The sequence below is a fragment of the Passer montanus genome, unplaced genomic scaffold (genome assembly GCF_014805655.1).
Source record: "Passer montanus isolate IOZ18808 unplaced genomic scaffold, ASM1480565v1 scaffold12, whole genome shotgun sequence".
Taxonomy (NCBI): domain Eukaryota; kingdom Metazoa; phylum Chordata; class Aves; order Passeriformes; family Passeridae; genus Passer; species Passer montanus.
This window is the reverse complement of record NW_024358722.1, coordinates 12207858-12233534: the sequence shown is the minus strand read 5'-3', so window position 1 is coordinate 12233534 and position 25677 is coordinate 12207858. Positions and strand designations below refer to the sequence as shown.

General features: G+C 41.8%; 1 protein-coding gene across 2 annotated transcripts in view; it reads left to right on the top strand.

Annotated features, from left to right (window-relative positions):
- Nucleotides 1-775: 775 nt before the first annotated feature.
- LPGAT1 (lysophosphatidylglycerol acyltransferase 1) overlaps nucleotides 776-25677 on the top strand; it is a 61010-nt gene continuing 36108 nt past the window's right edge. The window contains exons 1-2 of one of the 2 annotated variants that reach the window (XM_039697760.1): nucleotides 1280-1385; nucleotides 2272-2484. In XM_039697760.1, the coding sequence (XP_039553694.1) occupies nucleotides 2457-2484 (28 nt within the window). In that variant the 5' untranslated portion in view covers nucleotides 1280-1385; nucleotides 2272-2456. Of the gene's footprint in view, nucleotides 1386-2271; nucleotides 2485-25677 lie in introns of both variants that reach the window. The other variant, XM_039697759.1, reaches the window with a different exon arrangement.

The window sequence follows — 25677 nt, the reverse complement described above, 5'->3', positions numbered from 1 at the left end:
TGCACAGGACACCCCCAGGAGTCACACCACGTGCCTGGGAGTGCTGTCCAAACTCTGCTTGAGCTCTGCCAGGCTTGGTGCTGTGACCACTGCCGGGGAGCCACCTCCAGTGCCCAAACCACCTTGTGCTAACATCCATCTTAAACCTCCCCTAACACAGCTTCAGGCCGTGCCCGGCTCGACCCGGTGTCGCCCCGCCCGGCTCCGGGACGGGCGCAGGGGCAGCCCCTGCCTGTGCCCCCTCCGCGGAGCGCGGGTGTCCGCGGGCCGGCCCGGGATGCGCTGCGGCATCCGTCCCAGCGTCTGTCTGTCTGTCTGTCCGTGTAAGTGAGGGAGAGCGGGAGGGCCGGGGGGCTGCGCGCTGCCCGGCGGGGGCGGCGCTCGCCGCAGCGCCGAGGCGGCGGCGGTGCCGAGGTACGAACCCCCGCCCCCGGCAGGTGCAGGGTCCTCCCCCCGCCCGCGGCACCGCCTGCCCTTGCGGGTCCGGGGCTCGGCGCGGTCCCGCCCGCGGAGCTCCGAGCCGAGCCGGCAGGGAGGGGAAGGGTAAGCGAGGGGAGGGGAAGGGAAGGGAAAGCGAAGCGAAGCGTGCCAGGCCCGGCCGCGGGCGCGGGAGAACCGAGGTGAACCCGCGGTCTGCGCCTGCCCGCCCGGCCCGGCGCTCCCGCCTCCCCCGCGCTCACGCCGCCCGCCCCCCTCTCTCCCTCCGCAGGGAGCCGCAGGGCGAGCAGCGCTGCCGCGGCCGGGCCACCCGGGCTCCTGTCAGCCGCGCCGGGGCGGGGGAGAGGCCGCCGGCACCGCCGTAGCGCCCGCCGCCTTTTCGGGGAGGGGGAGATGGAGGGCGGCCGGGAGCACGCGTGTGTGCCCCGCCGCGAGTGCGGGCTGGGGTCCCCCGGAGGCCGGAGGGTCGCGCCGGAGCCTTCGTGGCCCCGGGGCGGCGGTCGCTGCCTGCCCGGTGCCTCACGGCGGGCTGGGGCTGGGGCTGGGGCCGGGGCCGCGCCGGCGGACATCCCCGCCTCGCCCCCTCGGGGAGCGCTCCCTGTGCCACCTTGGTTTTGGTTCTTGCTGTCCCCGCTCGGGGAGCGCTCCCTGTGCCACCTTGTTCTCCCTCTGCCCGCAGGACGGTCCCGCGCCCTCCGCTGTGAAGAGCATGGCCGTGACTCTGGAGCAGGCCCAGAGAGTGGGCTATACCTGCCTGAAAGCACTCCTCAGGTTCGCTTTTATGGTCGCCAATAACCTGGTTGCTATTCCGTCCTACGTCTTGTATTTAATTGTGCTGCAGCCTCTCCGAATATTGGACAGCAAAAGCTTCTGGTATATCGAAGGAGTGTTATTTAAATGGCTTTTAGCGATGGTGGCTTCCTGGGGCTGGTGGGCAGGATACACAGGTAAGAATGTCTTATTAATTTAAAACATAATAATATGTTGAAAGACTGTTTTCATAAGGGGATGTATAAGGAAATCTACTGCTGAATGTAGTAGATATTCAGGATGTTCTTCTTTCAGTTGTCTTACACAGACGCATTTCTGGGTTGAGATGCTGTGTACTGAAACATTTTTTAAGTCATACCTAGAAACTTTATATGTTTTAAGTGGTTTGCAGTCAGTATTTTGTGCTAGTAAAACGGGAAATATGACTTCTCCTTAGTATCTTGATCATGTTGTTTTAGCATTTCACAAAAAAGATATGTCTCCTCAAAAGAAAGTTGATTTGTACTGTGCGTGTAGCTAGCAGAACTAAACTTTTCTTGTATTAAATGCGTGCATCTCTAAACCATCTCCCCTTAGAAATATCAGGAGACAAGGCTAAGAAGTTTGACACGAAGCTCATGTCAGAAGAGTAGGTCTTCTGTTCCTTGCAACAGGGACTGTCTTTTCTGCCGTCTCAGAACAGAGGGAAGCAGAGGGAACCTCTTTCATTCAAGTAGTGATACGGAATATTTCTCAACCGTATGACTCTTCATTTACTGTTAGCAGAGCTAATTACGGTATCTGTAGGGTTTTTCCCTCTGCATGCTTGCTTTGTGGTTATTACTGAACTTGTTTTTGCTCATTTAGTATTCATAGGCTCTTCAAGGTGATGGACTGAACTGAAATATTAAGGAAGGCTCTGGTCTTGTCCTCAAATGCACTGATTTTCATCCTGGCTACTGCACTTCATGCAAAAAACCAGCCATCAGTTCTTTGTGTGAGCTTTGGAAAGGGAAGAAATGAATCTATTGAGTGCAAAGTATGAGCAGCCCTCCTAAAATTCTTTCCTTCTCTTCTGCCCAGGCTGCATCTGCAGGTCTTGTGTAAACAAGAAAAACAAGGAATGGCAGCAGACAGCTCTGGAGTCTGGTCAGACTCCTGCTTAGTCAGAAAGGCAGTGTTGACCCAGACGGAGTCTTGTTAGGCAACGAGAGCTGACGCCTCTGTGCCAGTGTGGCCTTTGGTACCCTGTCGTGTGCCTTTCCGAGATGCACAAAGTTTCTGTGGATCCTCTAGGTGAGCTTCCCGTTCTTTTTAAGGACATGGTGGCAGCAGCAGCAAGCTGGACTCTGATCTGTCGGGCTAGAGCTGTTGCAGCGTTGCACTGCTTCAAAACTGCCTTGCCTGGTACAGCTCAAGCTTATCCAGAGATGCTGTTTAAAGACCTTTTTATATGTTTGCTCATTAAAAGAAGTCCACATAGTGTTTGCAGTGGCAGGTACACTTGTAAAACTCTGCTTTATGTTGTAAAGAACGAAGGCCTTCCAGAAGGAAGGATTGACTTTCAAGGTGTCTTTGTGTATTATTAATCGGAAATGGGAAAGTTTATGGCCGTAATGGTGATGTTAAAGTCATACAGCTCATGACCCCGAGGATTCATTATGGGTACTGAATGTGCTGGTTAAAATTCATTGTCCCATGACAGTTTTTGAAAGCCATTTCCTCAGGGTAGTTTTACTGCTGACTGCAGAACTGTGTGGTTTCTTTTGCCTATTGCTCGGGAGGTGGTCTTAGCATGATCTGCATATCCTAGAATCTTCCTGAAGCATCTGTTGGTTGGTGTTGCTGATGTACTTGACAATTTGAAGTAATTTGTTTTACAGTCTTGAAATGTCTTAGTATATTTGTTTGAAGTATTTACAAACTGCTATGCAGAAATGTTTTAAGGGATGGTGTACGGGTAAGGAGGCCCTTCTTTTTGCTTTTCACTGTGAAGCATGGCTTTGGGGAGGATTTTGAGTAAATGCTTGTATGAAAGTTCAGTTTAAATGCATTTTATTTGACATGAAGGTATTAGTGTGTTTTATACCGAAATTATATGAATTAGCAAGAACATCTTATTTCCTTGTCCTTTCTTTAACCTCATCAGTGCTCTCTACCACTTGCAGAACAAACCTGGAAAGTGTATCATTCTGGCTTCAACATATGCAGACAGAGTAATCTGTGTGTCTTTTTTCAGATTAATAGATTTCTAAAAATCTGCCACTGGGTCCCCTGTTATTTATACAGTATGACATAACTAACTCAGAACTGAAATACTGCTTTATTAGAGTTGGTGTCCAAGACTTGCAGTGGTACATCTGAAAGAGACATTGCTCCAGAATTCTTCTGTTCTAAATTCCAGAAAACTGAGTCAAAGGTAGGCTTCAGTATGTGCTATCTTTGCAAAAGTAATTGCAAGACAGTAGGTATGCATGGGTTCATTGAAAAGATTAAAGTTTTTTCTTTTGAGTAGCAGAGTAGTTGGTGAAGGTTTTTTTGTTGGTTTGTTTGTCTTTAAGAGGGTAACCAGATACATAAGTTTACTTGTCTTTTAACTGGAGGGAGTGGTCTGCTTCACTTGTGTTGCAAGTATGTTTTAGTTCTTTCATTTTATTTATTTTTTCCCTTTCCAAGACTGGGTCATCTCTTGGGTAAGAAGTGACATAAATAATTTGTCATTAAGGACTTAAAGTCAGCCTGCAAAATAGATTCAGGGCAGACTTTTTTTGCTCCCATAATTTGTGTGTAATGTGTAGGAGAAAACTCGACACCAAATGAAGAGAATATGGTGAGTGCTAGCTTATCCTTCTGGGCTTTGCTACTGTTGCATAATTGTTAGTATATTTTACTGAATATAGCTGGAAGAGCTGAGGAAAAACTCCTGAATGATGTCTGCCCTTCTCTTCCTCACCCGTCTAAACCTGAGGGGTTTTGTTAGGAACATAGAGGATTTATTACAGAAATTACCTGATCTGTGTCTGTATCAGTAGCTCTAATCTGTGCTTTTGATGAATGTAGGTGTTTCTGTTTGCAGATGCACTTGATATTATGTAAAGAAATAGTATATGACTGGACAACCAAATTAAGGGACTGGGAAGAAAAATTGTAAAGGTCACTGTCCTCTCCCTAATCTTTTTCTTCTTAAGATGCAAGTATGAGAGAGAACTTGTGCATAATTGGTTTACTTTGATTTTTAAAGGGCAGAGTATGATAAATATCTCTGTTGTTCTCTTGAGCTCCACAGAATTTCTTACAAAAATGAAAACTGGGTTTTTTTTATAAAGAGCGTACAGACAGTCTAGCGATGTTATTTTATTTTTATATGATTTCAGAAAGGCCTTCTTATAACTAGAAGGCTTCTAAATCTCCTTTTAGATTCTTCTAAATCTCCTTTTTTAAAGGCTTTTTTAAGTAAATGCATTGCTCTTGGAGGAGCTGTTCAGCCAGGGCACTTGGAATCTGCATATTAGTGTGATTTGAAAGGCACCTTTGAATAATATTTCTAAATATTAGATGCATTTGTTGGAAGAAGCGTTCTAAAAAAAGCAAACTCAAGAGTGCTTGATCCTTTGTTGACAAGTACCTTTTTTCCCTGTACTATAATTTGTCATTTAATATATGAGTACACCAGATAGCACTAAGTGGTGTGGTAGATGGGAGGGAGATGGAGCATATCTGTGGTGGTGAATTTCTGATGATCTTTTTGCTCACCTACAAAACCAGTTTTAAAGTAATCATCTTAGAGATTTCATCTTCTTTGGTCAAGTATTGCAGAGTAAGTGTAATATCCATGTACTTAATCAAATCACCAAAAATAGGACTCCTAGAGAGACGCTTGCTTAATTAATTACACATAGACAAACTGTTTTGTTGCCTCTGCTGCAGTCCGAATGCAGGAGTGGGTAGGAGCCCGTGATGGTGTTGTTGCAGTATTGCAATGAGCAGTCTCTAGCACAGCAGAGCAGTCAGCTGGCAGTGAGTCCTGACCCTGGGGGTGCTGAGGTTCTGCCCCACTGTGCTCCACTAAGCTCACCCCAGCATGGGGAGCGGTGCTGGTGCCCAGCCTGCGCCTCTGCGCTGCGGAGGAGCTGATGGAGGGTGAGTGTCCTCTGGCTGCAGCAGTCACCTGCTCTTCTGTCAGCACCAGGGGAGAGAAACTCTGGGCTCTGCAGGCTTGTGTGCACCTGGGCAGGGGGTTTCTTCAGATCTGTGCCTGGAATATTTAATACTCCAGCAGCAAGGAGGACTCCTTGACAACACCTTGCATTTCAGCCTCTCAGTGACACACGGAGCAGTATTGGATAGGTCAGTGGGCTGTGGGCAGGTGAAGAGAGTAACACACCTGTTACCACACACTGAAAACTCTTAGTGCTGTGACTGTGCTTGCTGGTATAATGATGCAGTGCTTAATTAAAAGTGGAACAATTCTATGGTGTTACTGTTCTGTGTCAGCCAGGATGGTGACTAATTTTAAAGAGTGTCTATAAGGATTGTCAGGTTTTGTCAAGTGAGAAGAATTTATCTTTCCTTCTCTGTTCAGCCAAGTAAAGAAAAGCTGAGATTGAGATTTTTGATTTTTAATTGTCCTCATCTCTTCTCCTCCCAAGTGATATAGCTTTTATTGGCTGATTTATACATGTGATTAGAATAAGACTACTCAAAAATTTTTTCAGCAATCATACCTTTTTTTTTCCTTCTAATGCAAAATCTTGTTTCCGTTTTATCAGTCAACGGCCTTAATTCCTTCTAAGAATGCAAATATTTTTGTCTTCCAGAGCTGTAAAAGATACAGGTGGAGTTGCTGTGACAACACTTCCTTGGTGCAGACAGCATGTGCTGTCTGCACTGCTTCTCATGACCGGTTGGCCCCTCTCCTCGAGCAGGAAGTGCAGCAGAGGCTGAAGGACAGCAGATGAGATAAAGTAAATTTTTTGTCCCATACAAGGCAGGCAGAGTTATTTCAGGAGACCGATCTATGTGTCTAACCCTGCTGCTAGTCCTGCTCTCCTCAGTTCCTTCGGTGTGATTTTTCACTGGCAGTATTTTGCTTTTGGGTCTGGTTGCTACTCTGAGGACTGGGCAGAGAGAGGCACAGGGAAACAACTTCTGTTTTTGAGGCCAGGCAGTGTGTGAAATGGAGAAGGAAAATGGTAACATGATAACATGGTTCTTGCTAATTTTCTCAGAATGTGGAAAGGTACCTGAATTTACTCATTAGATTTGGATAGCAGTGTACTGCAAATAAACTTCTGGTTTATGCTGGGGGCGTGCATTGAGTTTCTAGACAATTTCTAACTTAAATGAAGCTTTCCTTGATGTGTAGGTTATGCTGAGATCGAGCAGGATTTTTTGCATTCATTTTTCTGCTTGTAAGAGGAAGTTTGTGTTTACCTTTTGAGCTGTCTTGATAAGGAAAGGTCAGAGTTGGATGAGCTGGGGACATTGGAGCTGTTTCCACTGTGGCCTCAGAGCAAAGGCCCATCTCAAAGGCAGCTTTGCGTAAGAGGAGGGAAGGTGTGCAGTGAACTTGGTGTCAACTTCTTTGTGCATGTGACGTGTCTGTAAAGAGAGCTGGACAAAGACCCTTGTCCTTTTCTACTGGCATGTGGAAATCACATCAGGAAATCCTCATATCTCCTTTTGGGGACATGGGTTACAGTTACCGTACTCCTTTGTAGTTCATCTAATGCCAGCAAATGTAATCTAATGTGTCAGAAGCAGTAAAGTTTATAATTCATTTTTATGTTGTATCATTTCACTGTAAAGGGTCATTCCAAAAGATTAGATAATGAAATAGTCTCTGAGTTGATTTTTTTTTTCAGAAAGCTGCTGCCTCCTGGCACAAAGCTTAGAGTAAAAGCACACACTATTGTTTTTGTTGTTTGTTGCTATTTAAGTCCTTTTTTCAATTTTTGTTTGTTTTCCCCCTTTCCCCCACCCTTTTTTAGAGCAGGTTAGTCTCTGTACCTGTTTCATCTACTCTGGATAATACAAGAACTATTGCAAGCCTACCAAAGCATAGTAGAGATGAAATTATTGATGAATACATATACAGAAAGGTGTGATTCTATAATTTGAAGTCCAGCAATGGCTGTGGAATGCTACTAAATTAGCTCATATTCTCACAGCCAAAGGAAAGTGAAGTTTCAGGAATTCTGGGTTCCATTCCTCCTTATAGCTGAGTTTGCCATTTTTAGCATGTATTTTTATCCCCCCTAGTTCATCTGGGCCTTTGTTTTTAGCATATCTATTCACATTAGTCTTCTTATTTCTCCCTTCATTACTGAAGGGATATGACTAAGAATACCTGAGAGATGTGTCTCTGTTCTCTTTACCTTTTCCTGTTCTTTTCCTTGATGGTAGGCTTTTAAGAACTATGTGAAATAACTACAGGAAATCTTTTGTCCAGCTCTGATTTGGACAAGCATAATTTTAGAGAGTATCTTAAATACTTTGTCCACAAATTCTTTGCAGTGATTTTTTTTTGCACTTGAACAGTGTCATAATGTGTATTGAAACATGTCAGAAATTATGCCTTTATGTCAAAAAATGCAATTTCTCACTCTCATTTAATGTAACTAAAGCATGGAAGTTTTGGAGATTTTCAAGAAAGCTGTAGAAAAAAAAAATTGAATTTTTAATGTGGAGAAGAAAACTCTTTTTCTCTGAAGTTTTGTTCTGGGAAATTACTTTTTTAGAATGAGGCTCAAACAGATTAACAGAATACATCACTTTCCATTTTCTGTCATCTGTGTGAGAGGGACAGAAAAGTCTTGCCAAAGGTTAGTTTGGCAAGGTTTTAAGGTGCTGAAAAATGGAAGAGTTGTGCAACCCTAATTAGACTGGGTGGTTAGTAAATCCTTTATGGGATATGATCATAGTAACTCTGCAGGGTGAACTGAGCTGAAGTGCAGCTCCAAGATATGTAATCTGCTGGTGTTTGTTGGAGTGGGATGTAAACTCTGATGCTGAGGATGACACGTCAAACGCGTGATTGCGTAGGCACGGAATTGCCCTGCTCTTGCAGCCAGCAGGGCTCAGATATTAGTCCAGCCACTTGTGTGTGCACTTACTGAAATAAGTAAGACTAATGTGTTTGCATTCCCAAAAATGTTCCATGACACCAGTGAGGGATTCTGTGTATGAGGCTGTTCTGTGTTTTTCCTCTCCCCCCACAAAGCATTTCAAGCAGGGAGTGCCGCAGAAGAAAGCCAGCCCCAGCCTTGCAGACTCATCCTACCACTGCTTCAGTTTCATTGGCCAAATATTTCATGATGTGTGCTGATCTGGATCTCAGCCGGCTCTGGCCCTACCCATCCACCCCTCTTTTTGCTGGGTGCCATAGAAGACACAGTGCCTAACCCAGTTCCTTTTTGGGTGTGGTGAGAGAAGGTGGGTACAAACAGCAAAGAGAAAGAGGAAGGAAATGCAACTTTTGGTGGCAGCACCAGCTTTAGTGTATTTTTTTAACTGCTGCTTACAGCCTCAATTCAAGAGAGCATTCCCATGCAGGATAAGGCTTTAGTATCTGAATGTCACTGAATTAGACTTCTTCAACTTTTCTTGCTATTTTCTTAACTGGTTGATGTTGTTTAGACTGGAAGAAGAGTGCTTTCTGCCAAATTCTCTTAGAAAAGAAAACTAAGCTTAGGGTGAGAATGAAGGACTAGGATAAATTAAAAACTAGTTCATAAAAAAATAAGGAGATGAGTGGTTCTGGTGCAAACTCAGCAGTGGGGTTTCTTTAAATTTTTGTATGTGTACTAGTGGAATTTGTCAGCTACAGAGACAATTGTAGAATATTGCAAAAGTACTTAAGCTGCATGAATAGCCAACACAATGCAGAAGTTGTTTGGTGATGAGCAATATAAAGTAATAAACATTTAAGTAAAGAAGCAGTTTAGGAAATAGATGAGTGTCATGGTGGAGAGCTTAGGGAAAGTTTTGTCCCAGTGAACAACTATACCTTCTGTTATAAAATAAGTAAAGAACAAAATGGAGAACAATACTAAAAAAATACCAGTGGTTCACCTTCACAGATCAGTAGTTTTGTCTCAGTTGTTCTAAAGCTATTGAAGAATTAAGACCTCTCTAAGAGGGTCATGAGCCCCGTTAGTGCAGGCTGAAATCAAACCAGAACCATTTCACTCACAGCTGAACTCAAAGCAGAACCAAATTAGACAACTCAGTGATTGTGTTTCCTGGGCAGAGTGGAAAAGATTCAATCTCCTTGACTCTGTGTAAAGGAGAAGGGATTTTTTCATGTCCCCATTAAAAGGTAGAACATTGCAAGTCTATGAGATTTAGTAAGACAGCAGTACCTGGAGATTATGTTTAATTTTTCCTTAAATATTTCCATTATACCTTTTCACAAATGCTATACCAGATAATGCCAATGGTGTTTGTTCTTTTGATTCATACAACATAACTGTAAAACTTCTTGTTTAAATGTTACACTTCTAAAGGGCAAGGAATTGTCCTTTTCAAAGGAATGTAATAGTTCATAGCTTAGACACTCACCTCAGTTTCATAATTTAAGTGAAAGAGGAGAGGAAAGATTAATAGCTTTATTACTGCTTCTCACTTGTGTGGAACTAAAAATAGAAGTGGTGTTCTAAGAGCAAGGAGCAGAGCTGCTGCTGTTTGGGAGGACATGGGTTCAAGAAAACTGACTCTTTAGGACTCTGGCATGAGTGCTTGTGGATTTGGGGCTTTTTTGGTGACAAAAGGGAGGACTTTGACTTCTCTTAAAATTTACTTTAATTCGTATTCTAGGATCCCGTACTTACAAGCATGTGGAGTTTCTGTGAAAGTTCATAGTGTCTGTGTTTGCTTGTCAGAACTGGGGGAGAAAAAACCCCATCAATGTTAGGAACACATACTTTTGGTTAATTTAAGCATCAGTTATGTTTGAGTGTGGTGTTTAAGGTGGGCCATCGAACATCATTTTAATGTAATTTTATGACTTGGGTATTTATTACCTATGTAGATAAATGTGACCATGTTTAAGTATAGTTTCCTGATGAGATTAAGCTCCTTGTTTAACAGCTATTCTTCCTCTCACCTCTCCCACACTTCTGATTTGCCTCCTTGCAAATCTGTCTGCAGTTGACCAGATGGTTCAGATTCAGGCATAGTTGTGTTCTCATGAGTTTCGTGAAAATTGACAGCGGAGGAGAGAGACCCAAGTTTGTGCCTCAGCTCAGGGTGCTGCAGGCAGACTCAGCCATTGTATGTCTTGTTTGACATCTGCTGCTTGCTCAAACAGTGCATCAGTGATTCAGGGCTTGCCACAGTGCCAGCATATCTTGTCTGTCCTGTTGGGGGAAAGGAGGTTAGACGGTGGGTTTTTGGGAAAGCAGCATTTGTTACTTCTGCTTCTGGAGCAATGCATTAACCTGGCAGTGGCAGATGGTGCTGGAAGCAGCATTCATTCCTGTGGGGTTTAGTACACCTTGCTTATCACAGTCTTTTAGATCCAAAAGGCATATGCAGAAAACTCTTCATGCTTAATATTAGGAAAAAGCCTAACTGGTAAAAGAACTTAAAATATTGAGCTTTTAATACCTTCTACTCTGTATTAAACAAGTTCATGTAGCCTCCTAAAAAGAGGACTGGAATGACATCAACCTGACTGAAACTCCATCCTGATTTTGGCTAGACTAGTGTTAATGTTCCTCTTAAAACCACATCAAGCTCTCAAGAAAGAGCAGTGATGCTCAGATTCCTGTAGGCAGGTCAGAGTCAAAGAAAAAATCAGCTGTGAATCTGACCCAGGGATATGTAGAAACATGAAGGTCTAGGCATATTTGAGTGAAAAAATGGGAAAACCGGGGAGAGAGCAATGGTGTGGATTGTAAGCAGCGTGAGAGTCTGTCAGTAAGGGTTCTGTGCCACTGTTGTACCACTCTTAAAGGTATCACATTAGAAGCGTGGCCTCTTGAGTTTTGTACCTGGACCTGTCCTATTTTGATATGCATAAATATATATATATGGCTTGGCAAATCTCCAACTCCAATAGCTGCCAGTTTGCTTTCCAAATGCATTCTTCTTTCTTACCCATTTGTATTGCCTGTGGTTGTCTCTGGCATGAAATTCAGTTGTTGTTGCTCCTGTCAACAGCATTACTTGGAAATAAATAGAACCATAGCCTGTGTATACATTAATAGAGAATGAATGACCTGTGAGGTTCAGTTTACATTTGTAAAAGTGTTTCCAGATGCAGGCATGGTTAATATAAACGTCTGTTAAACCTCTTGTATGGAGTGGGTGACATGAAAATGAACAGATTAATATTTTTTGTCTTTAGAACTCTTCTGTTTTATTATCCAACCTAATACTTTGGTCTTCTAATGTAGTAACAGAGGAAGGGAATGGGACAACAGCAAGGTCTTTGCCCAGGTAATTCTGTTGTCTTGGTTAACAGATCTCAAAACACTCAGGGTCATTTGATACCTGTCTTGAGCTTCTCAAGTTTGATGAGATATTTGCAGGCTGGAGGAGCACTTCTGTTCCTCCTCTCTTTCAAAGGGAGTAAATACTGAAACATACCTTTCTTTTTTCTTTATTGCTCACCTTCTCTGATTTATTTTAACATCCTACTGAACTTCAAAAGCTAAAATGCAGCACTGAGTTCATGTAACCATGTCACTGCGTCACTGTAGGAAGGCAGAGGGTTATTTTGGGGGGCTGCTGTGGAAAGGAACCCTAGCAGGTGGCCTCCTCCCTTCTCTTCTAGTCCTGTTACCACCCTTTCCTGATACTTTGCAAGAACTGTGTAGTAAATCTGGCTGTCTGGTCACTCACTGGGTTTGATCTGAGGCATTTTCTTTGAGCAAAGTATGGAGGATTTGGTTGGGTAGGTAGAATTCAATGTTTGAATGGTACTGACCAAAGTTCTTAGTCTGTGGGAGTGCTAGACTTCTGTAGCCTGACTATTTTTTCTTAAATTTTATTTTTGTTTGTTTGTTTGTTTGATGAAAAAGTCATTTGTAAGACTTCTAGCAGGAGTTTCAGGAGTAGAATAAGCCAAGGCACTAGTAGCCACATGTCATAAGAAGGTGCATTTAAAGTGCTTACAGTGCCCGTTGCTACCCACAGACTTACAAATATTCACATTAATCATTTAATTGTAAAGTTTGAGAGTCATATCTTCTTTCATTTGTGGCATCCATCTATATTTGAAATGGAAAAGCTTATTTCCACAGTCTGTCACAGCTCTGTTGTTCAACTGCTTTATGGGTGCTCTACAGAGAAACTGCTCTGCGCTAAAGTAGTTTTTAACTGAACTACTCTGAAGTCTGTTCTTTTTCTTTTTTTGTTCCCCAACATTTTTCTGCTGTCATTTTTACCACTTGTTCTAAATCTATTGAAACTTTTTTTTTTATTTGTGCTGTGGAATTTTTCTTTCATGTGAGGAGTGAAAAGAGAGAGAAAAAGAGAAGCCTAAATTACTGTCATTGCTGGAGCATATTTCACAGTTTGAGTCTCAGTATTTCATTGAAAGGTGCATTCAGTACTGGTCTGTGCACTGAGGATGAAGGATAGGTATTGGAATCATCCTCTCAGAATGTTTGAATGAATTTGTTTCTACAGAGTGACCATTTTATGTTAGTAAGAAGTACTGCTGAAGTTCCAAGTAGTGTCTGTTGGCCACAAATCCAAGGTACTTCTTGCAGTTGTCAGCAGGTGTAAGAGGATTATTTGTTTTGTAATAGTAACAGATGCCAGAGAGCTAAACTTTTGAAGAATTAGGAATGGTAAACTTTCTGCTGCTGCTTTGAGGTACATCAGCTAGAATAATATAATGACAGAGGCTGTTTTTTCCTGCTAATTGCTTAATTTGTGATACCTTTAATGGCATAGTCAGGCTGTTGCTTCCGATGTTGTGATGGGCTTCTGCTTACTGTCAGCCTGAAACCTGGCCACACACTTAACTCTTATAAGTCGCTGAACTGGTATAGGATAACCTGGGGCAAATTTAATAACAGGTTTTGTTCTCTTGAATAGTTTGTTGTGTCATACCAACAAAAGTAATACTTAAGATTCCAGCTAGAATTGGTATCATACACATTCCAGCATGCTTTTCAAACTTACTGTGGCCTCTTTTTTTAATAATGGAATTTGCATAAACAGAAACATAAAACTAAAGATAGGATTTTTGTATTATATTTATTTGCATCATTAGCTTCTAATTGGTTTATGATGAAATTATTTTATTAAATTTGTGGTAACTGAACAGCATTTCCCCCAGCCTTTATAAAATCCATTATTTGGAAAAAAATTAACCTGATATCTAACAAGCAGGACAGTGGGACAAGGGACAGTGTTTTCACAATTCATGTTACAGCTTCCTTGTTGTAAAGACTGTTATTGGTACATGGATGAGAAGTTTTTTAAAGTCCTTGAAACATCATGATGGAAACATTTAATACTTCCCTTAAAAGGTTTATTCTTTTTTCTTGCATCTGTATCCAGTTATTTTTTGATTCTTTGCAGGTCTTTCATTTTCAGGTGTCCCCCTCCACACTGCAGGTTGAGCATGTCCAGTGCCTGGGTGTGTTCTGTGGTGTGAGGCCACACTATCCTGCTGGAGCTGGAGGATGGCACAGAGGTGTGTGGGAGGAGAAGAGAGTAATGCTGCAGCTGTTGATTAGCAGCCAGTTTTATGGCTTGAGGATATTGATTTTCAGATTATGCTACATCTGCAATCTCAGTGTTCTTGTGATCATTCATGTGCATTTTTTCTGTCCAGACTTGAATAAGTTGAAAAGATTTAAATGGTCAATGTCCTTCAAGTGGAGACAACCTCCTCAGTTCTGAGGTCACTGTAAGGAGACAAGAAATAAATGCACAGAAGGGCCTTTCACCTTTCCCATGCAGGCTATTTAACCAAGGTAATCTAAAAGTAAAGGGTGTTCCTGGCACTGCTTTTGTGTGCTGATTATTTCTACCGGACAGTGAGCTGGGCTGAAAAACATCAGCTGTATAACAAGGCATCATCAGGTCTTGTGGTGGTGACTTAGGCTTAGAATATGAAAAGGTAACTGCAAGGTGTCAACTTGGTTTAGGTAAACCAAAGGTAATGGTGGGATATAGGGGTGGTCTTACCACAGTTAGAATCTTGACTTCCACTGACAGTATTGTTTTCTTGACTTGAACCTTCAGCCAGTGATTAAAGTCATGCAGTTTGCCTCCCTGAGGAGGAAAAGCAGATTATCTCTGGTCTTGTTTTTTTGTATTTAATCAATATGACTTATTTATTGTATTTAGTCAATATTACTTATATGAAATACCATGTTTTTCTGAGCCCAGTTGATTTGAACACTGAGAAAATGGATTCCTTGCTTAGTACAGTAATTAGATTTATTTTTTAGCTTATGTTTTGAAAAACACGATCTTAGTCCTTAACTGTTGTCACTCTGGCAGCTTTTCTTGCTATGTACCCTCTTGCTGTGACCCTTGCCTGCACCTGGTCCCAGTGGTAAAGTTCAGAGCTAAACAGTTGAATTCTTGGGGCTGATCAGGCCTCTTCACCATGCTATTAATTAGGGTTTCTGTGTAGGGAGAGATGAGTGCAAGCTCTCACTTGGAGTTTCAGGCAAGTTGCACATCTTGTATAAGGAAAAAGCAATGTTTGCTCACTTCCAGTCTGACTGCAGTTTTCTGGTTCCTGTATTTCATAAACCTCAAGGCATGTCAGAGATTTTCATGGGTACCAGAAAACCCTTGATTAGTTACCTCTCTAACTATTATGTAAGTGCACTAGAATCTTTTTTTATCAGTTTCCTATGAGAAATTGCTTTCTCTTTTCTTGCAGCCCAGTGACAGTTTCCTGCATTCTGCGTGTCTTTTACCTCAAAGAGCCTCTTGTGTAGTGCTCTGAAAAGTTTGTGATCCCAAATCATACTTAAAAACTTAAAACTTTCAGTGAAAAAGGTGAATTAGACTTAAAATAAGTGTCTTTTCATTGCTGGCCACCCTTTCCAGTCCCTCATGCAAGATGTAATTAGGTTTGGCTGATTTCTTCTGCTGTCCCTAGAAAGACTTGGTATAGCATGGCCTTGGGATATTTGTTGGAAAATTGCTGCATTTGTCATGTCATTTCTGCAGCTGTGTTTTTTGGGAAAAAACATCTTAAAAGCTTCAAGATGTCCTGGTTTCCTTTTTATTATGTTGGAAGCTTTCAATCTGCAAATCTGAAATGGAGAGGAACTGGCCATTTCTTCCTGGGCAGGTTCACTGCTATCTGTTCACTGCTATCAGCTCTCTAAAGCCCTACTTTCAACTGGGCTGGCTGGAGGATCTGGATTAAGTGAGAGCAGAATTTTCAGTATGGCTGGAACTGTGACTTTCAAAATACCTCAACACTTTTTTTTTTCCTTCCCCCTAAAGAGTAAACCAGCAATTTTTGCAGAACTTTGTAGTGGTAGAACTTGCTACAATGAAAATAACAATGTAACAATGAAAATTTTGTGCAGTCTTTATCAGGATTTGGTTTTGTGCACCTCAGCAGTTATCAGTGAATATACTTAAAGTTTCTGTAATAAATTCCTTCAAGTCTTGTGTATTGCTCCCAGAAGCAACCAGGGCTTGAATCTGTCCACTTCAAAAGCAGAAAAATCTAATGGGGATTGCATCCACCTATTTACCTATCTAGGGTAATAGATGATTCTTATCTTTATTTCTTTCTAGCCATCACAGTCTGCTCATGTTTTATTTTCTTCTTGGAACAGCATTACAGATTTTTCCCAATTATTTATTTAAAGCCTTGCTTTTGCCTTGCAAGTGCATTTTTTTTCAGTGAGTCTTCATCCAGTTTCCCCATTATTTACATTATTTTGGACTACACAGTGCAGACCCTATTTTTGTCATACAAAGAAGAAAATTTGATCCCAAACAGCGTGCACCTCTGCAGAAGCAGCTGAGCAGTTGAATGGGAGCTGTGGGAGTGCTGTGTTCCTGTACAGGACTTGTTGATTATTAGTTTTGGCCAGCTTGTTCTAGGCTGGCCAGTTTGCATCAGGATTGTCAGAGTGAACAGCTGAGGTTGCAAAGCAGGTTTCAGCCTTTCCCCACCTTCGAAAGAGAGAGTTCTCTGTCTGGAGGAAACAGGCCTGCAATTTCACAACTTGTTTGTTCTGCATAGACCATTGTCCTAATGGGATTTTTCACACATTTGGTTTGGATATACTGTTTTTTGGTGTTGATGACACAATCTGAGATGTGTCCCTTTGCTCTAGGACCAAAAACCTTGGCTCTCTTTTCTGGGCATTGTCTCCCCCAGACCCTGACTGGGTTTTGTGTGACTGCTTTAGTTCTGTATCTATTAGCTTTTGAGGGCTGTATGATGTCTTAGCTGTACTTTCTGAGCCACCTTAACAGTTGAGGCAAGTGCAGTACATTATGAATGGGTCTTTCTGGCATCACAGGGAGTTTCACATCTGGAAAGACAAGCAGCAGGATCAAATTAGTAATGCATACCATTGCTTGTGACTCAAAAGGAAACTAGTAATGGTACTGTAGTTTTTGGTACTGCTTCTGGGTAATTTCTGCTTTCTTGTCAGTTGCTTCTGCAAAGGCAGCTCAGGTTATTGCTAGGATGCAGTACTTTAACTGTGACAGGGGGTGTGCTTTCAGACTGCTGTCTTTGGGAGAAAATTTTTTCTCTGATTTGCTTTCCCCAAACAAATCCAAGCCCACTAAAAATTAAGCAGCTGTCATCCTGTCCCTGCCTTAGTAGTGGCTATATAGTCTCTGTGACACATGGCAACAAAAATTTTGTACCAAGGATGTTTAACTTTCTCTTGTACATCAGCTTACAAAGAGGAGTGGGGAGGATGCAGGTTTTTAGCATGTTCTAAACATATTCTTTAAAAGAACAAAACTCTACACTTGTGGTGGTTTAGAGACCACAACATGCGTAACAAGGTTGTTTCAGAAAGACATTCACAGCAATTTTGAAGGTAACCTGGGTGACTTGTCCTGGTTATGCTTTTCTTGTTGGGCCAACCAGACTTGCCCAGCAGGTCTTCCAGCGTAGCAAACCACAGTTCTGAAAGGATTCATCCTGGTTCAGCTGGTGCTTGCTGCCCCATCTTGCCATCTTCTGATAGCCCTGATTGTGCTGCCTTGCCCCTTCCAGTTGTTTTTTCTTTCCCACCAGCACAGATTGTCCCATGATGTTGCAGTGACTCTCTTCTGCTTCTCAAGCAGAGCAACTTAGGTAACTACTTTAGATAAATATTTTGTATAAAGATAATACAGGAAATAATTAGGGCCTTCCCCCTCTACCTGTTGGGATTTTTTGTTTACTTGTTACTACTCTTAAGTTTTGTGTTTGAGTAGGTGTCACCTGCTATATCTGAGTATTATATAGTAATTTGAGTATCTTGGTGTTCCAGTAACTTAAAGTAGTTCAGTTTCAGTCTCGCTGCTTTCCTGTATTATGTTTGTCATGCAGACAAAACAGTCTCCATAGAGGAGTTCACTTTTCCATAATATAGCTAGAGATAAAAATATCTAAAGGAACATTTTCAGATGAGGGTATCACGACTTCCTAGCAGTGAACACAATGGCTTATTCTAAACGGCTAAAATGCATTGTTGCCTCCAGCTCCTGGGGTTGGTCCCACTTTTTTTTCCTGTTTGATGATCCCAGATGAATCATACTCTGCTTCTTTCATATTAAGATTTGAACTATCTTCCAGATTTATATCTTTGCTGCAGTTCTGCAGCAGTAAGACAGAAAAATGTTGCCAGTTTTTATTTGCAATATGTGCTTTGTGATTGTAAAGGCTGATCCTTCTCATGCTGCAGGATGAAGTTGTAGGTTTTGTTATAGCTGTACATATCATACACATACAGCTGTACATATAGTATACATACAGCTGTACATAAGAGAGAGTTCTGTAAACACTGTGTTTTTCCTCCTGGTATCAGGCTGTCAGAGTTGTTTAGGTTGGAAAAGGACTTTTGAGGCTCTTATAGCTGAACCCCCCACTCGAAGGCAGGTCAGTTGCACAGGTTTGTGTCCTGTCAGGGTTTGAACAGCTCCAAGGATGGACATTTCACAACCTCATTGTGCAACCTGGTAACATACTATAGTAAAGATGTTTTGTGGTTTGGTTGTTGTGGGGGGGGGGGGTTTGCCTTGTGTTGAAGTGGGGTATCCTTTATATTTTTATTTGTCCCTATTACCTCCAACCTGTCACTGGACACTGCAGGGAAGAGTGTGGCTAAGTCAGCTTTACACCTCTCTGGGCCTCTGTCAGGTACTGACACATGGGTACGATTTTCCCTCTAAAGCCTTTTGTTCTTCAGGCTGAACAGTCCCAGCTCCCTCAGCCTCTCCTCCCATGAAAGATGCGCTGGTCTCTTCATCATCTCAATGGCTCTTTGTTGTGGTTTAACCCTAGCCACCCCTCAAGCCCCACACAGCTGCTGCAAAGCTCCCCTGCTAGCAGGATCTGCACAGAATTGAAAGTAAAAGTGAGAAAACCCAGGGGTTGAAGCAAGATTAATGAGGAAAACAAAAGCTGGGCACACAAGCAAAGCAAAGCAAGGAAGTCTTTCTCCAGTTCAACATGGCAGGCAGGTGTTCAGCTGTCCCTGGGAAAGCAGGGCTCCATCACACAAGTGTTTGCTGGGGAAGACAAGCTCCATCACTCCAAACATCCTACTTCTTCCCTCTTCCCCCCACTTCATATACTGAACATGAACTCATACGGTATTTTCTGACTTGAACCCAGCAGGGAACAAGATCTCCACTCATGCAGCAGATGGGTATTTTTTATAAGATAACAGTAGTTTTTAAAGGGAAAATAAAGGCAAAAGTGCCATAGCACTTATATTCCTGTCTGTGTTTGCTGAGTCAGACCCTGTTTGTCAGCTCTGTTTCTACTTGCTTAGTGGCACAGCAGTAGTGATGGGGCAGATGAGTATGGCTAAAGTACTGTAGCAACCTGCTGGGTTCAAGATTTTAAAAATACAGATCCTCAGCCAGCTGCTATTTGCTGGAAAGGGTGATAAGGGTAACAATAATAGGAAACTTTGTATTTGTCGCATATTTTCCTTACCCCGCAGCACTGGTATGTTTTTTTACCAGAGAAAACCAACACTCTTTCCTTCTCTCTTGCTCCTCTGTAGTACTTAACCTTTTGCAAAAAAGCGTGCTGGGAATGTTGTAGTGGTGTTGTATTCCAGAATTGCTGCTTTCAAAGTAACTTTTCTTTTTAATTCTAGAAAAGCCAGACTGGTTTTCATAAAGCAGTCTTACAGATAGACGTTTTTTCGAGATTAGAATATGGTTTGCATTGTAACCATAGTTAAATTACTGTAGTTCCAACATACAGTATACTAAAAAGGACTTCTAAGATATCAACTTAGTGTAGTCCAACATCAGATGTGCCTCTTATTAAAAGCAGACATCAGTATTATGGGTGAAACCCTGAAATTTTGACTCTTGCATTTTAAAACCATGGAAAAGTATTATGTAGGTTCAGTATTTAAAGTCATGTGCTTAATTGGTGAGAATCCTTTTTCACTTGTAAAAATTATACCTGTGGATAAAGAGACCAAAATACAGAACCCACAGCCTTGTCTGACAACAGGTCTAGTTAAGTAAGCACTGACCTCTGTGATGGAAGGTAGTCTGTGGTGTTTCCGTCACCATCTCTGACCTTGGACTTGAATCAGAAAGTGCAGAGTGGTAAAAAAAAATGTATGTCTTGGCGGTCTCTTAAAATTTTCAAATCCATCCTCTCTGTTTAAAGAGGAATAAAACATCTCTGGACCAAAATTCTGTGGGACAATTTTTTCATACGATAGGTCTTGTGATCAGTGATTGTCAAATGTAGTTACTTCCATTGTGCAGTCTGAATAAGCTGCAGATCTTGTGCTTGCACTATGTAACAACTTAGCTGAGATCCTTCTATTCAGAATCTTTGATATTTGTTTTATGAAAATATGATTCTTTGCTTCTTTCACTTACAGCATTACAACTTTTCAGTCATCCCCAGTGTTTAGAGGCTTTTGACCAGGAAAAGGCAAAAGTTCATCTTTAGCTTACATCCTTTTTTTGGTTTATGGTAATCTTAAAGACAGTCCTGTAAATGTAGTCTTTATTTCATGTTGGAAATAAACGTTTTATGAACATAGGTTGACATTATTTCTTTCCACACTGTAACTGGGAGTGACTAAAATGGTACAGGATGTCAGCTTTGCACATAAACTGAAGTGGTGGCAGTAAATCTGAACTGTATTTACTCTTGGCTCAGGTTCACCTGCCTTTTTATGACCTTGGTGACAGTGTGCTTCTAACTAGGTAATCTTTTGTGTGCATACTTTAAAACTTGTCAGGATAATTTTCAACTTTTAGGCCTGATGATTTGATTGCAGTGTCCCTTAATAACCTTTACTTGTGCTGATTTTTTCTTTTGAAATATTCTTTAATGGTGAGAAAACTTGCTAGACTACCCCACTGTTTCACTTCTCCTTCTAGACTTCAAACAAACTATTTTTTTTCTTCTGGTCATTATACAATCTGCAGTATGTAAGGTATTAAAGCTTTAGGATATTAGTTCATGAATGCATTGATGTTCTTCTGGGTGGTTAATGTATTTTATCTGTCACTGGGGAGGAATGTGCTGTTCAGCTCGCTCCTTCTGCGAGTGCTCTGACTCATGAGCGCGAGGTGCTTCAAAAGGATTTCAGCGCTCCATCTCCTTCTTCAGTCTTGCAGTTGGTTTTCTAAGAATAGAAGCAGCAAAACAGACAGCGGAGTTCCTTCTCAGCTGCTACAGTTCATTACCACTGTAGTCATGAAAGCTGACATCAATCTTCACATCTCACAGTTCCTGTTTACCTGTGTGGCTACAAACAGTGGGACGTGTACTACTCCTTGGGAGCAGGCACCACCATCTACAGCTGGGCTTCAATTTGGATGATTGAAACTATGAGATGTAGGGCTTGGGTGCCTCTACATGTCAAGCAGTGTTGTGGGAGTAGCATGAAATAACTGAGACCTCCAGAAAATGTGGAGGGTATGTCCAGTGCAAGACATGTTCTTGTAATACTTAAGACATATTGGAACCCTTCCTTAAATATCTGCTGTGGTCATAGCTTGTGTATTCTGACAGGATCTATTAATTTTAAATGTTTTCTCATAATATAAACTGCTTGCCTAATACAACTGCCAAATGCTGAAGCTCTTGAAATTGGTATTGCCAGTACTTAAGTCAGTGGAAGAAGTTTGCTTCCTTGAAGGTGAGCTAAGGTTTTGCTGATTATTGATTCTCATTCACATGTGGGTAGAAGGAGCCCTCTCTTCAGCCACAAGCATCATCTCTTGTGCCAGTGAATTATAGAACTCGAGTAAACCGTACCCATGAGGTCTTGAACGTGCACTCCAGGAAAATTAAGTCAGTCTTCAAAAGCAGTCATTGCTAGAGCCTATTTCCAAAAGGAACTGCTGTGCTTTAGGAAAAACCTGCTTCTTGGGCTGGTAAGAAAGGTGACAGCCAGGATATCTTTGTTGTAATTGTCTCCAGTTTTCAACATTTCTGACTGCTGGTTAATTGAAGTAAGAGGGTGAGTTGACTTTGGGGATAAATATTGTGACTACTGAAGTGTTCTTGTCCACAAAGTAGATCTGACTTTAAACTGCAGGAGGAGGGAACAGAAGCCAAGAAGAACTGAGAGCAAAAAAATCTGTGTTGTTTCGTACAACGAAGCATAGAGGTGTGCGAAATGGTTGGTGACAAGAAACCAAAGATGGTGACTGGGACATCTTAAACCCAGCCTTGGCTCATTAACATACATTGTAGGAATAACCTCCCTTTATTTGCAGCCTTTCCTTCCCCAGCTGCTGTTCATCCTCTGAATTTTCTACTTCAAAGTGTTTTTCTTTGTTGAAATAAAGGGAAAATTTGTCAGTGCAGTCAGTTTATCATCATGAAAATCTGAATCAAGTTATCTGTTAAGGATGCTCTTTTTGTTAGTAAAATCTGGTTTGAAATTGCTTGTTTACAACATAAAGATATGGTTATTGTGGTAGCCTTGAAATCAACAATACTTCTGTTAGGAAGGGTACATTCTTTAATGGAAGAAGAACAGTATATTAAGCCCTGTTTAATGAGATATGGTATTGTATGTATATGTTTCCTTTTCTGTGCTGTATTTTTATTCATCATCTGTACCTCTTGTGTGTTATTAAAAACAAGGTATGAAGTCTTCCTTGGCAGTAGGAATTTTGGAAGGAATGGGTGGGATAAGAAGAGCTATTTTTCTCTTTCAAGTAGTATATGTCTGATTTTATCTAGGTGTTTTTAAATATATTCTGACCCTAAAATACATGCTTAATAAGTGCAAAAGACTAAGTGTATGGTAATTAGCTTAGTCCATTTTTTGTTTTCCTTTTTTTCACTGTAGACAACCAGTTCTCAGAGATAAATACCTTAACCTTTTTGTGAAGGGTAAAAAACGTCTAAGTAGTATTTAACCTTTGGCATCACTTCTGGGATTTTGTAATGCCAGCTATCAAAGAATCCCATCTGTTAGGGAGAGACAAATGAGTTGAACAACTGTACATGGTTACTCCAGTTGAAACATGCTTTGACGAGTTGTTTGTGAATAACAGTAAAGCAGGATTGCAACTTGCCAGACATGAATGCTTGACTAAGAGGGGAAGTGTTTGAAACATGGAAACCTGGTTGTCAGGTATTAGTCACTGCTCAATACCTAACAATAACATTCTTCCTGCTAGACAGCAAGGTGGCTTTTGAGGAAGGCCTTTCCTCAGTAATGCTGTTTATTTGTTGCTGAAGGTTTCCAAGCGATCGACTAAAGGTGATTCTGTTCAGTTCTAGGAGTTGTCAGTCTGCAGCTTCTTGGAACAAGTTGTCGTGAAGCCTGGTGACATGGATGGAAGTGATCAGAAGGGAAAATAAACAGTGAATGGATCTGAAAAGGCAGGGTCCTGTACGTGGGGTGGAATAACCCTGTGCACCAGTGGCACAGTCTGGGAGCTGACCTGCTGGGAAGCAGCTCTGCCGAGAATGACCTGGAGGGCCTGGTGGACAACAAGCTGTCCTTGAGCCAGCAGTGCCTTGTGCCAAGAAGGCCAGTGGTGTCCTGGGGTGCTTAGGAAGAGCATTGCCAGCAGGTTGAGGGTGGTGATCCTGCCCCTCAGTTCTGCTCTAGTGAGGCCACATCTGTAGTGCTGCATCTGGGCTCCTCAGTACAACAGGGACGTGGAGCTACTGGAGCTGGCAGGGACATGGAGCTACTGGAGCTGGTCCAGTGGAGGTCCACAAAGATGGTGCAGGGACTGGAACATCTCTCTTAGGAAGAAAAGGTGAGAGAGGTGACTGAGAGGTGACATCTTCAATCTTAGGTATCTGTAGGGAGGTGTTGGAGGACAGACCAGGCTCCGCTCAGTGGTGCTGGGCATAGGACAAGAGGCAGCAGGCAGAAACTGATGCATAGGAATTCCCACCTGAATGTGAGAAAGAACTTCTTTATTGTGCAGTGACTAAGCACTGGAGCAGGTTGTCCAGAGAGGTTGAGAGTCTCTCTCACTGGAGATTTCAAGAACTGTGTGGATGCAATCCTGTGCCATGTGTTGTGGGATGACCTGCTTGAGCAGGGAGGTTGGGCTGCATGAGTCACTGTGGTTCCTTCCAACCTTACCCATTCTGTGATTCTGTGGAAAGTTCTGGAGTGGAAGTTCTTAACTTCTCCCAGTTTTTAGAGAAAGTTGTGAATATTGTGTGGACTCAAGTCTAAATAGCAAATAAAGTGGAGATCCAAATCAATTACATGTTTACATATATTGTAACTTTCAGGCGATTTGTGTTTCAGTAGTTGTGATTAGAATGCTTAAGGTGACTTCCCTGACCTTGCCGTAAGATGTCAGTCTTTAAAACTGGGTGTCTTTTGAAATAATAAATTTGGACTTAAGTTGTTATGAGGCCAAGGAGATCTATGCCAGTTCTTAGGGCACACTGTAGTGAAACTACTGACTATAACAAAGAAGAGATGCTGAAACTTTCAGGGCATTTTTTAAGTTTTAAAATACAGTATGCAGAATGAAGTTGTTCATATTAATGTCTGGGCAGTTGCACAAATCAGTAGATTGCCATTCTTCCAGGTGTATTGAAAACTATAAAATGAATCTAGTGAGTGGGTAGTTAGGTTAGTAGTCCTTTGCTCATCCTAGTGGCATACTGTAATTGAAGTGCTTGAATATTTATTCTTAGCATCACTTGAATGCAGACAGCTACATTAAGGACATGATTACAAAGTAGCCAAGTGTTCTGAGAACTTGCAATAGCTAGTAATAGTTCAGTAAAAATATGGAAAAAATTGTATTACTTTTGTTCTCTTCTTGGAGCTCTGTAAGGATTAGCTCATAAAAAGCTAAGTCTGCAGCTCATTAAATAAATTATTTTCTTGATGTAGTACATCTTGCACTTCTTTTTATGAGAGAAGGATAAATATTTCTGTCCTGGGGCTCATGTAATTGCAAGTAGATTTGTCTTCATCCTTTTCTGTTGAAGCCTTTTGCTCACATCCTGAAGTCACAAGTGAAACTCTCTTTAAGCAAAATCACTTCTGTCTTGCCTCATTAAAATGATTTCCTGCTCTTTACTCTCTTTATGTTATTTTACTATGTTAAACTGCATTTGCAGAAATCTGACTATTGTCAGGCTGTGGACACAGAACTGCTGTCTTTAAAAACTGGTAATAGAAAGAAGCTGTGGAGGAAAGTTTGCTGGATCTCAGGACCCCAAGTAACAAATACTTGTCTTTGAGCTGTTTTTTTTCTTCTTACAGTGAAGCAAAGCAGTGTTGTTGGTTCTGCTGCCATGCAGCTGAGGTTTTGATTTCAATGTTTCCAACTGCATTGGAGGAATGTAATACTGCAAGTATTTCTTAAAGCAAAAGGTTCTCCTTTGTGTGGGGAGAAAATTGAAGACAAGCATTTATTCCTTCCACTGTGGGGGGACACAGTGGACTTAAAATTCTAGAGATTTGAGGGTTTGGTTTTTTTCGTCTCTATAAAACTGCAGTAGTGGCAGTGGTTTTTCTGCACGCTTCTGTGGTTTGCTGTTCTCTTTTCAATCCAGAAATGCTGTGTGAAGGACTCGGACAAAGTGATTCTGTTCTCCTTGATAATCAGGTCAATCAATTGACCATAAAGCGTTATTAAGCACAAGAGACAGCCTGATTGCCTGAGGAGGAGTGACAGAGGGAGAAGCAGCTAGAGGAAGGCCAGCTGGTACGCTGGGATTGAATAACCCACTACCTGTCAGCTGAGTGGCAGGAGCTGGGCTGTTGGCTTGGCTGTGTGGTAGGTGTAGTGAGTGGAGTAAATCAGTTGGAAGACCTAAATCAAACTTCATTTTTCTTCACCTTGTGTTTGGAGGGGGATCACAGAACTCACCTT